Source organism: Salvelinus sp. IW2-2015, linkage group LG23 (genome assembly GCF_002910315.2).
Source record: "Salvelinus sp. IW2-2015 linkage group LG23, ASM291031v2, whole genome shotgun sequence".
Classification (NCBI taxonomy): domain Eukaryota; kingdom Metazoa; phylum Chordata; class Actinopteri; order Salmoniformes; family Salmonidae; genus Salvelinus; species Salvelinus sp. IW2-2015.
The window spans coordinates 16,038,294-16,050,361 of NC_036863.1; the positions used below are offsets into that span (position 1 = coordinate 16,038,294).

At 39.5% G+C, this 12,068-nt stretch overlaps 1 protein-coding gene across 4 annotated transcripts in view; it reads right to left on the bottom strand.

Moving 5' to 3' along the window:
* Nucleotides 1–6,179: 6,179 nt before the first annotated feature.
* The window catches only part of LOC111951005 (cell adhesion molecule 1-like), a 648,521-nt gene continuing 642,632 nt past the window's right edge, over nt 6,180–12,068 (bottom strand). For all 4 annotated transcript variants that reach the window (XM_070434393.1, XM_023968962.2, XM_070434392.1 and 1 more), the window contains one exon: nt 6,180–11,725. In XM_070434393.1, the coding sequence (XP_070290494.1) occupies nt 11,607–11,725 (119 nt within the window). In that variant the 3' untranslated portion in view covers nt 6,180–11,606. The remainder of the gene's footprint in view (nt 11,726–12,068) is intronic.

A 12,068-nucleotide genomic window follows, 5' to 3' on the forward strand; every position in this document is an offset into this window, starting at 1 on the left:
AAAACAGAGTTTTGATGGCCTCTTAAAAAGAGGATCCTATCAGCTTTCTATAGACTAGGCCTACTATATTTATTATCAACTTCCCTAATATTAAGCACATTGCTTAGCTTTACAAAAGGAGTATAGCCTACCTGTTTGGCATGAAAATGAACCATGGGAAAAGCGTCCTCCATTCGCTATTTAAGTGCATAAACGCCAGCCCCTGTTCCGAGCAGGTGCATAATAATGGTCAATTCTAAATCCAGACTAATTTCACACAAATATTATTTAGTATTTGTAAAGACAACATTAAATTAAGAAGAAGTCTAAGGAGTGACAATAGCTTGTCACTTGTGCACAGCTTGTGTAGTAAGGCAAGAAACAGCACACCTTTTTTTGTGTGGCTTTTTCAAATCATAGTCACACATCTCATTTAGCTTAGCCCATAGGCCTATATATGTTTTGATAAGGTTTGATAAGGAGGGCGAAGTGGTGGGGGCTAATAGGGCAACCCTGTCTGTTCCCCCTATAGAGAGGGAAAGAGGAAATAATCCCATTGGTAGCAATCCTAGCTTTAGGACAGTGATTTAATCAAGTTTACAAACACGGTGCCTAACCCTACCTTTCCAAAACGCAAAAGAGATATGGCCATTTGACCCTATCAAAGGCCTTTTTGGCATCGAGGAAGACTACTACACTAGGTTATTTGTTTTTGTTAGCAAGGTGAATTATATCAAAGAACCTTCTGAGATCATTGGAGGACAATCTATTAATTATGAAGCCAGTCTGATCTGGGTTGACCAGCAGAGGGAGCAATAACTCTAGTCTTTTAGATAGCATCGTGGTGATCAGTTTACAGTCTGTATTAAGGAGAGAGAGTGGTCTATAGGAGGTGCACTTTTGCAGATGTTTCCCTTTCTTGTGAATTACTGTAATCACAGTTTGAGAGAAAGAGTCTGGAAAGCAGTTGTCCTCCCCGTCTTTTTTAAGTACCTCCATAAGGTAGGGTATCAACAGCTCCTTAAATTCTTTTTAGAACTCTGAAGGGAAGCCATCCTCCCCAGGAGATTTATTAGAAGATTAAGATGTAATGGTCTCCAACAATTCAGGGACTGAGAACTGTTCACTCAAGCGTTCTCTGTCTTCCTCTGACAGGCATGGGAGGTTGAGAGTGGAGAGAAAATAGTCAATCTCTGATAGATCATCGCTTGATTGGGAAGTATAGAGGTCCTCATAGTATTTCTTAAAATTATCATTCATTTCAGTAGGGTTGAAATATCTCATTAGTAAGAGTTTCTATAGCATTATTTCTCCTCTTACTTTCCTCTGCTTTCAGTTACCATGCCAATACTTTGTGTGCTTTCTCTCCTAAGTTCGTAGTAACGCTGTTTTGATTTAGTGATGGCCCTCTCAGCTTGATACGTGTTCAGAGTATTATATTTCAGTTTTTTATTTACCAAAAGCCTGTATAGGTCTTTAGTCGGGCCTTTTATCAGATTCAAGGCCTTTCAGTTCGGCACCGTGTTTTCTCTTCAACCCTTTAGTATAAGCAATGATCTGTCCCCTCACATAGGCTTTCAATGCGTCCCAAAGAATGAAACTGTCAGGAGCAGAGGGTTTGTTTGTCAAAGTGAAAATATTGATCTGCTCTTTGATGAATGCACAAAAGTCAGGTTGCTTCAGGAGTGTAKAATTTAGTCTCCATGCTCCATTTACCTTGGTAGGAATGGAGATTGATAACACCAGAGGAGAATGGTCACTAAACAATCTGGGGAGATAATTGGTATCTAACACTCTATGAAACTGTTGGGTTGTTAGCAGAAAGTTATCTATGCGTGTTGTGTGGGTGTGAATAAAATCAGTAGTCCCTATCCTGTGGGTGCATCCGTCTCCAGACTTCTAGTAAATTGAGATCCTTCATGAATGACATGGTGAGCTTGGCGGCTTTGGTAAGAGGAGAGTGTTTCAGAGGACCTATCAAGAACTGTATCTAAACATTGTAATCTCTTCCAGCCAGTAGCCATCCTGGTGGTGCTTGAGCAAACATATTGTCATCGAAGTTACAGGCATAAATATTCAATAGGGTCCAAGACTTCGAATACATATACCCATGCACCAAAACAAACCTGCCTGAGGGATCAGACATAGTGTTGCTGACACAAAAGGGGATGTGTCTACTTATCAAAAGTGCAGCTCCTTTTGCTTTTGAGTTGAAAGAGGATGCAAAAACGTGTCCTACACATACCCTCTTTAATTTCTTGTATTCACTGGCTGTAAGATGTGCTTCTTGTAAGAACCACTACTAAAGGACACCAATAAGAAGAAAATACTTGCTTGGGCCAGGAAACAGGAGAAATGGACATTAGACCGATGGAAACATGTCCTTTGGTCTGATGAGTCGTGTCTTGTGAGACGCAGAGTAGGTGAACGGATGATCTCTGCATGTATGGTTCCCACCGTGAAGCATGGAGGAGGAGGTATGATGGTGTGGGGGTGCTTTGCTGGTGACACTGTCGTTGATTTATTTAGAATTCAAGGCACACTTAACCAGCATGGCTTCCACAGCATTCTGCAGCGATATGGCATTCCATCTGGTTTGCGATTCGTGGGACTATCATTTGTTTTTCAACAGGATAATGACCCAAAACACAYCTCCAGGCTGTGTAAGGGCTGCATCAGATGACCTGGACTCCACAATCACCCGACCTCAACCCAATTGAGATTGTTTGGGATGAGTTGGACCGCAGCGTATGTTTGGAAAATGTATTACCTGCACAGAAGGACAAGTTGGCCAATCGAATAGGTCAACTTTTGTATCATGGGGGATAGTAGATTGACATAGGCTAGTGCTTCTGCTATTCGTTAGGCCTACCCCATCTTGTTGGCTGATGAAAAGTAGGTTACATGTGGACAGTTCTTCCAATATCTTCAATATTTTTTATTGAATTTTATTGAATTTTTTTTCACCTTTATTTAACCAGGTAGGCAAATTGAGAACACGTTCTCATTTACAATTGCGACCTGGCCAAGATAAAGCAAAGCAGTTCGACACATACAACAACACATAGTTACACATGGAGTAAAATATGCGCCTCTGAATTTGATAAGAAGGATGCGCACAGTTGCGTTCCCGATGTGTCGGTCTTCACTTGTAGCCTACTTCTTAGCTGTGAGAAGGACCGATCATGTGACGGGCATTGGCTACTAAGAATTGAGATATCGGAGAGAGCCATGTGAGTGAGAGGTGCTTCAGAGCATGGCAGCAGGGGGAAGGGAATTACAATTATTATATTCAGCCTAAGGGTACAATGACGATGACGATGGTCATTATGGCCAAACAGTTCTATTTTTGCTTCGTCAGACCAGAGGACATTTCTCCAAAAAGTACAATCTTTGTCCCCATGTGCAGTTGCAAACCGTAGTCTAGCTTTTAAATGTCAGTTTTGGAGCAGTGGCTTCTTCCTTGCTGAGTGGCCTTTCAGGTTATGTCGATATAGGACTCATTTTACTGTGGATATAGATACTTTTGTACCTGTTGCCGCTAGCATCTTCACAAGGTCCTTTGCTGTTGTTCTGGGATTGATTTGCACTTTCACACCAAAGTACGCTCATCTCTACGAGACAGACCTCGTCTCCTTCCTGAGTGTACTATTGTTTGTACAGATGAACGTGGTACCTTCAGACGTTTGGAAATTGCTCCCAAGGATGAACCAGACTTGTGGAGGTCTACAATTGTTTTTTCTGAGGTCTTTGCTGATTTCTTTTGATTTTCCCATGATGTCAAGCAAAGAGGCACTTAGTTTGAAGTTAGGCCTTGAAATACATCCATAGGTTCACCTCCAATTGACTCAAATGATGTCAATTAGCCTATCAGAAGCTTCTAAAGCCATGACATCATTTTATGGAATTTTCCAAGCTGTTTAAAGGCACAGTCAATTTAGTGTATGTAAACTTCTAACCCACTGGAATTGTGAAACAGTGAATTATAAATGAAATAATCTGTCTGTAAACAATTGTTGGAAAAATKACTTGTGTCATGCACAAAGTAGATGTCCTAACCGACTTGCCAAAACTATAGTTTGTTAACAAGAAATTTGTGGAGTGGTTAAAAACTAGTTTTAATGACTCCAACGTAAGTGTATGTAAACTTCCGACTTCAACTCTACATATCTTTATCCCAGTCATGTGAAATCCATGGATAAGGGCTTAATTAAATTATGTGACTGATTTCCTTATCTGAACTGTAACTCAGTAAAATCTTTGACAATGTTGCGTTACTACTGTATTTTCGTTCAGTATATTTACACACTATGAGGTTGGAACAATACTGTGAAATTGTGAGAATGATGATAATGCACTTTTAGTGTAAGAGCTGTTTGAAAACTGGATGGTGTTTTAGTGGGATGCCTGGTGACATCGCCAAATTTGTTAGCAGACCAATAAGAAAGTTCTAAACCTCTGTGCCAATTACGTCTATCAGTTTTCCCTCCCCGCTCAGAACACTCCTAGACCACATAGAGAAACAAGATTCTCAGGTCTGATGAAACCAAGATTGAACTCTTTAGCCTGAATGCCAAGCGTCAYGTCTGGAGGAAACCTGGCACCATCCCTACGGTGAAGCACGTGGTGTCAGCTTCATGCTGTGGAGATGTTTTTCAGTGGTAGGGACTGGGAGACTACTCTGGATCGAGGGAAAGATGAAATGTGCAAAGTACAGAGAGATCCTCGATGAAAACCTGCTCCAGAGCGCTCAGGACCTCAGACTGGGGTGAAGGTTCACCTTCCAACAGGACAACAACCCTAAGCACACAGCCAAGACAATGCAGGAGTGGCTTCGGGACAAGTCTCTGAATGTCCTTGAGTGGCCCAGCCAGAGCCTGGACTTGAACCTGATCGAAAATCTCTGGAGAGACCTGAAAATAGCTGTGCAGCGACGCTCCCCATCCATCCTGACATAGCTTCAGTGGATCTGTAGAGAAGAATGGGAAAAACTCCCCAAATACAGGTGTGCCAAGCTTGTAGCGGCATACCGAAGAAGTTGAGGCTGTAATCGCTGCCAAAGGTGCTTCAACAAAGTACTGAGTAAAGGGTCTGAATACTTATGTAAATGTGATGTTTTGTAAAAAAAAWATATATAATCTGAATGCACTGTATTTTCAACATTTCAGCCATGTTGCTGACCTGAAATGGGCCTTCATAAGGTAGCAAAGCTCAACAGAGTGATGCAAGGTTCTGGCAGGAAACTCCAGTCAGTCTTTATCTCAGCTGACAACCAGTGCGCAGAACGCTACCAGATATTGACAAACTCTCCTACATAATGGCACTCTACGTACATTGACCAGTCCAGCAAACAGAATTGTAGTGCAACTTTGCTGCTGCTTTTGCCCACCTCCACCTGCTTTTAGTTGCGCTTTTTAGTCTGTTGGGAGGGAATGGAATATATTCTGCTCCCTGCCCATAACCTGGACATAACAGTAGTAGTCGTTTTTTATTACATAACATGTAGGCCGTACGTGGCAGCTAAAAACTGAATTGCACTGGCCCGATTATGGATGCATACAAAATGTTATTTATATTATGAGAGCATCATCCTTGGCCCGTTGACACTGTACATTGCTGCTATGATGTTTGAGTGTCCACAAATAGTAGCGGCTCTTTTGGACTTTCTTTGACTGACTCGCCATGTATTGCTCTTCAAAAATGTAAATGTGTTATTTCTCAAGAGATTTCCATTTCCACAGATTCTACAGTTACCATTAGATTCCCACACTTACTGCTATCTCTGTTTTCATGAAAATAGTATCTCCTCTTATTGAAGATGTAGCTCAATGGGTAGTACTGCACTTCCCATTGGGAGACCACAAATTGATTTTCTGGCAGAGCACAAACCTTGTAAAATGTATTGTGTCTCTCTTGGTGCTCCTCAGAGTATCATATTTCTATTAATTAGGAGTAGTTTTTATACATGTCCATGTGGGTTATGTGTGTGATGAAGATGTCATGATATTCGTAGCAGAACTGTATTGGTTTGGAGGATGAGCTTGTTCTTAATATGCTCCTCAAACCACAAAAAGGGGTTAACGGACTATGTAACGGCTCTGAAAACATGTGAGGCCATCCATCCAATATTAAGCACCACATTTTGTCTCTTTATACATGAAAAGAATGAAAGGAAAAATGAAAAACAACACATACACAAGTTACTTTGAACATTAATATCTTTTTCTTTTTTATTAAGACAAGAACTCTTCATTTTTTGTAAAAATGTCTATTTATGAACCAATACAAAATGTGTATGGGAATGTGGATATATTTTTCTTCATTAATACACATTAACATTGCCCTAGTACAGCAGAAAAACTAAAATAATCAACCGAAAAACAATGAAGTGATAAACGACCAAACGTTCTGGAAGAAAAACTAAACGTCCGAGACATGTTTAAATTGATAGTTGCACAGCCACAGCTGTGTGTTCTGTTCCTGCATCATTTTAACAAACGGAGTACTCTTTCATTGTGAACTATGTCTATACAAAAAAATACTTAAACATCTTATACAGTGCACCGAATATTTAAGAAAATTCATAAAACATGTACAGCTTAAATGCAAAACAAATCACCAGTTGTCTCTTGATCTAAAATGATTGGTGTACTTTTTTATATATATACTTCATCAATGTGTGGTGGGCCTTAGACTTTGCATTCTACCTGAGATGCAATCACACCATTCAATGCACATGAACCTGAGACAGGGCATTAACAAAGAAATGTAAAAAGTAATTTGATAAAATAAAAAAGAAATAATCAACACTAAGACTACCAAATTAACTGTAGCATGAGTAACAAAGGGGACATTTCATGAAGAAGAAAAAACTGATAACACACAGAAACAGAAATTACAAAAATGACATTCTATACTCAAATATCAAACTAATTCCACACATCTCTGGACTTGTTACACCCGCCCAAATTGTTGTCCATCATCGAATTGTATTTGATTTGCTGTTCATTTCACCAGGGTTAAAGGAAAATTCCATCCCAAAACTTTCAAAATACATAAATCGAGCCGGTATGATCTATTTCGCATCATATGATTCAAAACGCAGCTATATTTATGTATTTTGTGTATTTTGACAGTTATATATCTTCAAAACTTGATTGCTGACATGCAAAACATTTTGGGACTATATCAACAATGGACTAATGAAACAAATACCAAAATATAGTTTTGGGGTGGAGTTTCCCTTTAAGTAGGTGATCATACAAATTAACATTTGTTTTATGTCAACTACGCTCGAGTTGCATATACTTTCCCCAATACACTCCTGTTTCCTATTGGTTCTGACAGTGGTCACCATTACAAACGACAACACACACCAGTAAAAGGTTAAGCAGAAACATATACAGTACCAGTCAAAAGATTGGACACACCTACTCATTCAATGTTTTTTCTTWATTTTTTACTATTTCTACATTGTAGAATAATAGTGAAGACATCAAAATTATGAAATAACACATATGGAATCATGTAGTAAACTAAAACGTTTTCAATTAAAATATATTTTAGATTCTTCAAAATAGCCACGCTTTGCCTTGAAAGCTTTGCACACTCTTGGCATTCTCTCAACCAGCTTCACCTGGAATGCTTTTCCAACAGTCTTGAAGGAGTTTGCACATATGCTGAGCACTTGTTGGCTGCTTTTCCTTCACTCTACTGTCCAACTCATCCCAAACCATCTCAATTGCGTTGAGGTTGGGTAATTGTGGAGGCCAGGTCATCTGATGCAGCACTCCATCACAGTCCTTCTTGGTCAAATAGTCATTGCACAGCCTGGAGGTGTGTTTTGGGTCATTGTCCGGTTGAAAAACAAATGTTAGTCCCACTAAGCGAAAATCAGATCGGATGGCGTATCGCTGCAGAATGCTGTGCTAGCCATGCTGGTTAAGTGTGCCGTGAATTCTAAATAAATCAACGACAGTGTCACCAGCAAAACACCCCCACACCATCAYACCTCGTCCTCCATGCTTCACAGTGGGAACCACACATGCAGAGATCATCTATTCACCTACTCTGCGTCTCACAAAGACAAGGCGGTTGGAACCAAAAATCGAAAATTTGGACTCATCAGACCAAAGGACAGATTTCCACCTGTTTAATGTCAATTGCTCGTATTTCTTGGCCCAAGCAAGTCTCTTCTTATTATTGGTGTCCTTTAGTAGTGGTTTCTTTACAGAAATTCGACCATGAAGGCCTGATTCACACAGTCTCCTCTGAACAGTTGATGTTGAGATGTTTCTGTTACTTGAATTCTGTGAAGCATTTATTTGGGCTGCAGTTTCTGAGGCTGGTAACTCTAATGAACTCATCCTCTGCCGCAGATGTAACTCTGGGTCTTCCTTTCCTGTGGCAGTCCTCATGAGAGCCAGTTTCATCATAGCGCTTGATGGTTTTTGCGACTGCACTTAAAGAAACGTTCAAAGTTCTTTACCTTTTTCGGATTGACTGACCTTCATGTCTTAAAGTAATGATGGATTGTTATTTCTCTTCGCTTATTTGAGCTGTTCTTGCCAAAATATGTTTTTTTTTACCAAATAGGGCTATCTTCTATATACCATCTCTACCTTGTCACAACACAACTGATTGGTTCAAACGCATTAAGAAGGAAAGAAATTCCACAAATTCGCTTTTAACAAGGCACACCTGTTAATTGAAATGCATTCCAGGTGACTACCTCCTGAAGCTGGTTGAAAGAATGCCAAGAGTGTGCAAAGCTGTCATCAAGGCAATGGGTGGCTACTTTGAAGAATGTAAAATGTAACACTTTTTTGGTTGCTACATGATTCAATATGTGTTATTTAATAGTTTTGATGTCTTCACTATTATTCTACAATGTAGAAAATAGTACAAATAAAGAAAAACCCTTGAATGAGTAGGTGTGTCCAAACTTTTGACTGGTACTGTACATCGACCCAGTCCACACAGTTGTGAGTACATGTATTAAAATGCCAACCTACAGAATGAGTGAATAGATGTGTTCACTTTGTATGAACAGACTTTTTAAGGTCCAGTTTTGAATGGAAGCCACCACACTTTTGACCAAAGCAAAATAATGCTCACTGTTAAATACAAGTCACACAACCTCAATCTAAAAGACGGTTACATTCTCTCTGTTGTTTGATCTATTGAAACAACAGAGGGGATCCAAAATGTTTCACATGAAGTCACAGTCTAAAATGGAGCATTTAAACGAGCCAGAAAGCCACCACTGTCCCGATAAACAACCAGCATTGTCGTCATACAGTATTAAATCAGTGGTAGCTTCTTGTTCAAGATATTATATTCGGAATAAACATCAAATCAAACACGTAAGCAACAACATCTTTTCAACCTAATTGTCAGGTCAACAACCTCAGCAGGACAGTAACTAAATTCAACAGCAATGTTTACTGTAGTGATGTAGAAATGAAAAGTAACAGTTCCCCCAAAAGTACTTTTGGCATTCCCCAACTCTCCCTAACTGGCCCTTCCACATTGTATCATCTTTAAGCTTAGGCAGATCATTTGTAAAGAAAGAAAAATAGGAGACTGTATTATGTTGTTTTAGAGGTTCACACTCACATACATGCAGTGTTGTGTTGGCTGACTGTTTGGGCAACTGAAAATTGTTGCATCAGGACAAGACCATGTACAGTCCAGAGGCTGGGGTGTGATAGTAGGGGAAATAAGGCCCTGTCTCCCGTGGTAATTCCGAGTGACACACATGCTCCTCAACTGTCATGAGTGTTTTACAATATGGAGTGACAAAACTCACAACAAACAGCTTGTGATAATCAGAAAAAACACAAAACTATTCTGTCATGAAATTCCACTAGGTTGTAAAAAATATTTCCTGGCACGGGTTTGTGTATAATACATTGGTGTAAATATAATGTCTGGACATAGTTTGTATATTGTTGGAACTATTCGTTCTGGTGCGTCTGAATTGTTTTGAGATTATGTTTTGTATTGAAATCATATCCTTTGAAAAAATGCCTTAGACAATGATTGTAGGTCCTTTGCTCATACAGAAGCTATGATCACCTATGTATCACCATCTCCTTTAAAATCCTATAACCCTTTTAAATCCTCTAGTTCTAATTTATACACAAGGCTGGAAAAATACAACTACTCTACATGTGAGATTTGACTGTTCAGCATGTAACAATATGAAGGTAGTATCGCTTTATAAATGTTGATTGCAGTTAGTACCTCACAACCTACAGTAGATTGATATATGTATTATAATGAGGATATTCACCTTTGACAGTCAACATTCATTTATTAGTTTGGAGATGTCTTCCGGTAATTTCTTATTGAAATTAATCCTATCAGTGTTACCTTTTTTTTTACCAACTTTATTACAGCTTGGCTAAAGCGAGGCAGCTTGATTGAAAGACAACGGGTGAGTATACACCACCAAAGAAACCATTAAAAACAAATTATTTTAAAAATGTTTTGTTGTTTGTCAAAAATATTTCTGAATGAGAGAGACGATGTAAAACCCCAAAATGTCATCATAAAACATGAAATGCCTGCAGGGGGATTGCGGTTCCATTCATTGGAACAGAACAAAAACATCATTGTACAGAGAATAAAAGGTAAAAATAGTGAATTGAAAATGCTTTTAAGTTCAGCATAGCGAGGGTGAAATAATGTGCCTTCTACTTTGCTTATTCCAAATAGTACCAATGTTTTAAATGTGCTGGCATATCTAATAAGAAAAACAAATTGAAGAGAGAGGAAAGAATACAAGTCATCCACAGTGAATAGGAATTGGCTCAGATAAAATGAAAACAAGGACAGTTTGAGACCAACTGTCCTCCATTGTCTTCCTTTAGATTATATTTTGGTGTGTGTGTTTTAAAGAGGGGGGTAATGTTATTTATGTGTAATATGTTCCTCATGTACATTTTTCGAAGATGATACGTAAAGCGTTGGATGTGTTTTGGAGTTATCAAAAGGTTTGGAAAAAAAGAAAGGTAGTGGCTTGAGACTAGGCCTGCTCACAGTTTAGTGGAAATTGGGTTCTTCTGAGGTTTTGGTATGCAGAAGAGAACGTGTGTGCGAACACAGTGGGAGAGATGAACAGAGCCACTGTGTAATTCAACACTCATAGGAAAGCCAACAGCACAATCATAATGAAGAGAGTGAAAGAGGGAACGGTGAGGAGCAACGGCATGTTGACGGGGGGAAAAAGAAGAATGAATAGAAAAGAAATTCAGAACAAGGCACAGAATTTTCTGCAAATGGTTGAACTAAACAAAATTCGTACCAGCAGTTTTGGGAGGTGTCGAATGGTGAAGCTCTACAGTGATTTCTGGCAACATCTGGCAACCCCCAAACCCCCCTCCCTCCCTACCCACCCTTACCAAAAACCTACTCTCCCTTCCCTATCTTTCCACCTTATACACACAAAACTGTTCCTCTTCAGCTGCACAGACTGGACTATACATTGTTCAATCCCTGGCAATCACCACTAAAACCAACCCATCCTACCCCCCCTACCCAACCATACTTAAACCCCAAGCACCCCTCACCCAAAGACAGTATGGTGTCCCACAGGGGACAGTATTTGGACCCTGTGATTTCTATATGTAGTACTCCTTTTTCTCGTCCGAATTGTTGTGGCCCCCCTCTGCGTTGATAATGGCCGTGTCTGCATCTGCTGCATCGTCGGCTCCTTTAGCTTCATGCGTGAAGTAGGTACCTGAAGGAGGGAAAGGATAAGGAATTTAAAAATTGATCAAAATGGACACTTCATTCCTAAGCTCATGAATGCCTACTGATACGTTTCCTTGACATTAACAAGCAAATCATTGAACCAAAACGACCCATCAGGTTAACTGTAAAATATACAGTCGTGGCAAAAGTTTTGAGAATGACACAAATATACATTTTCACAAAGTCTGCTGCCTCAGTTTGTATGATGGCAATTTGAATATACTCCAGAATGTTATAAAGAGTGATCAGATGAATTGCAATTAATTGCAAAGTCCCTCTTTGCCATGCAAATGACCTGAATCCCCCAAAAACATTTCCAATGCATTTCA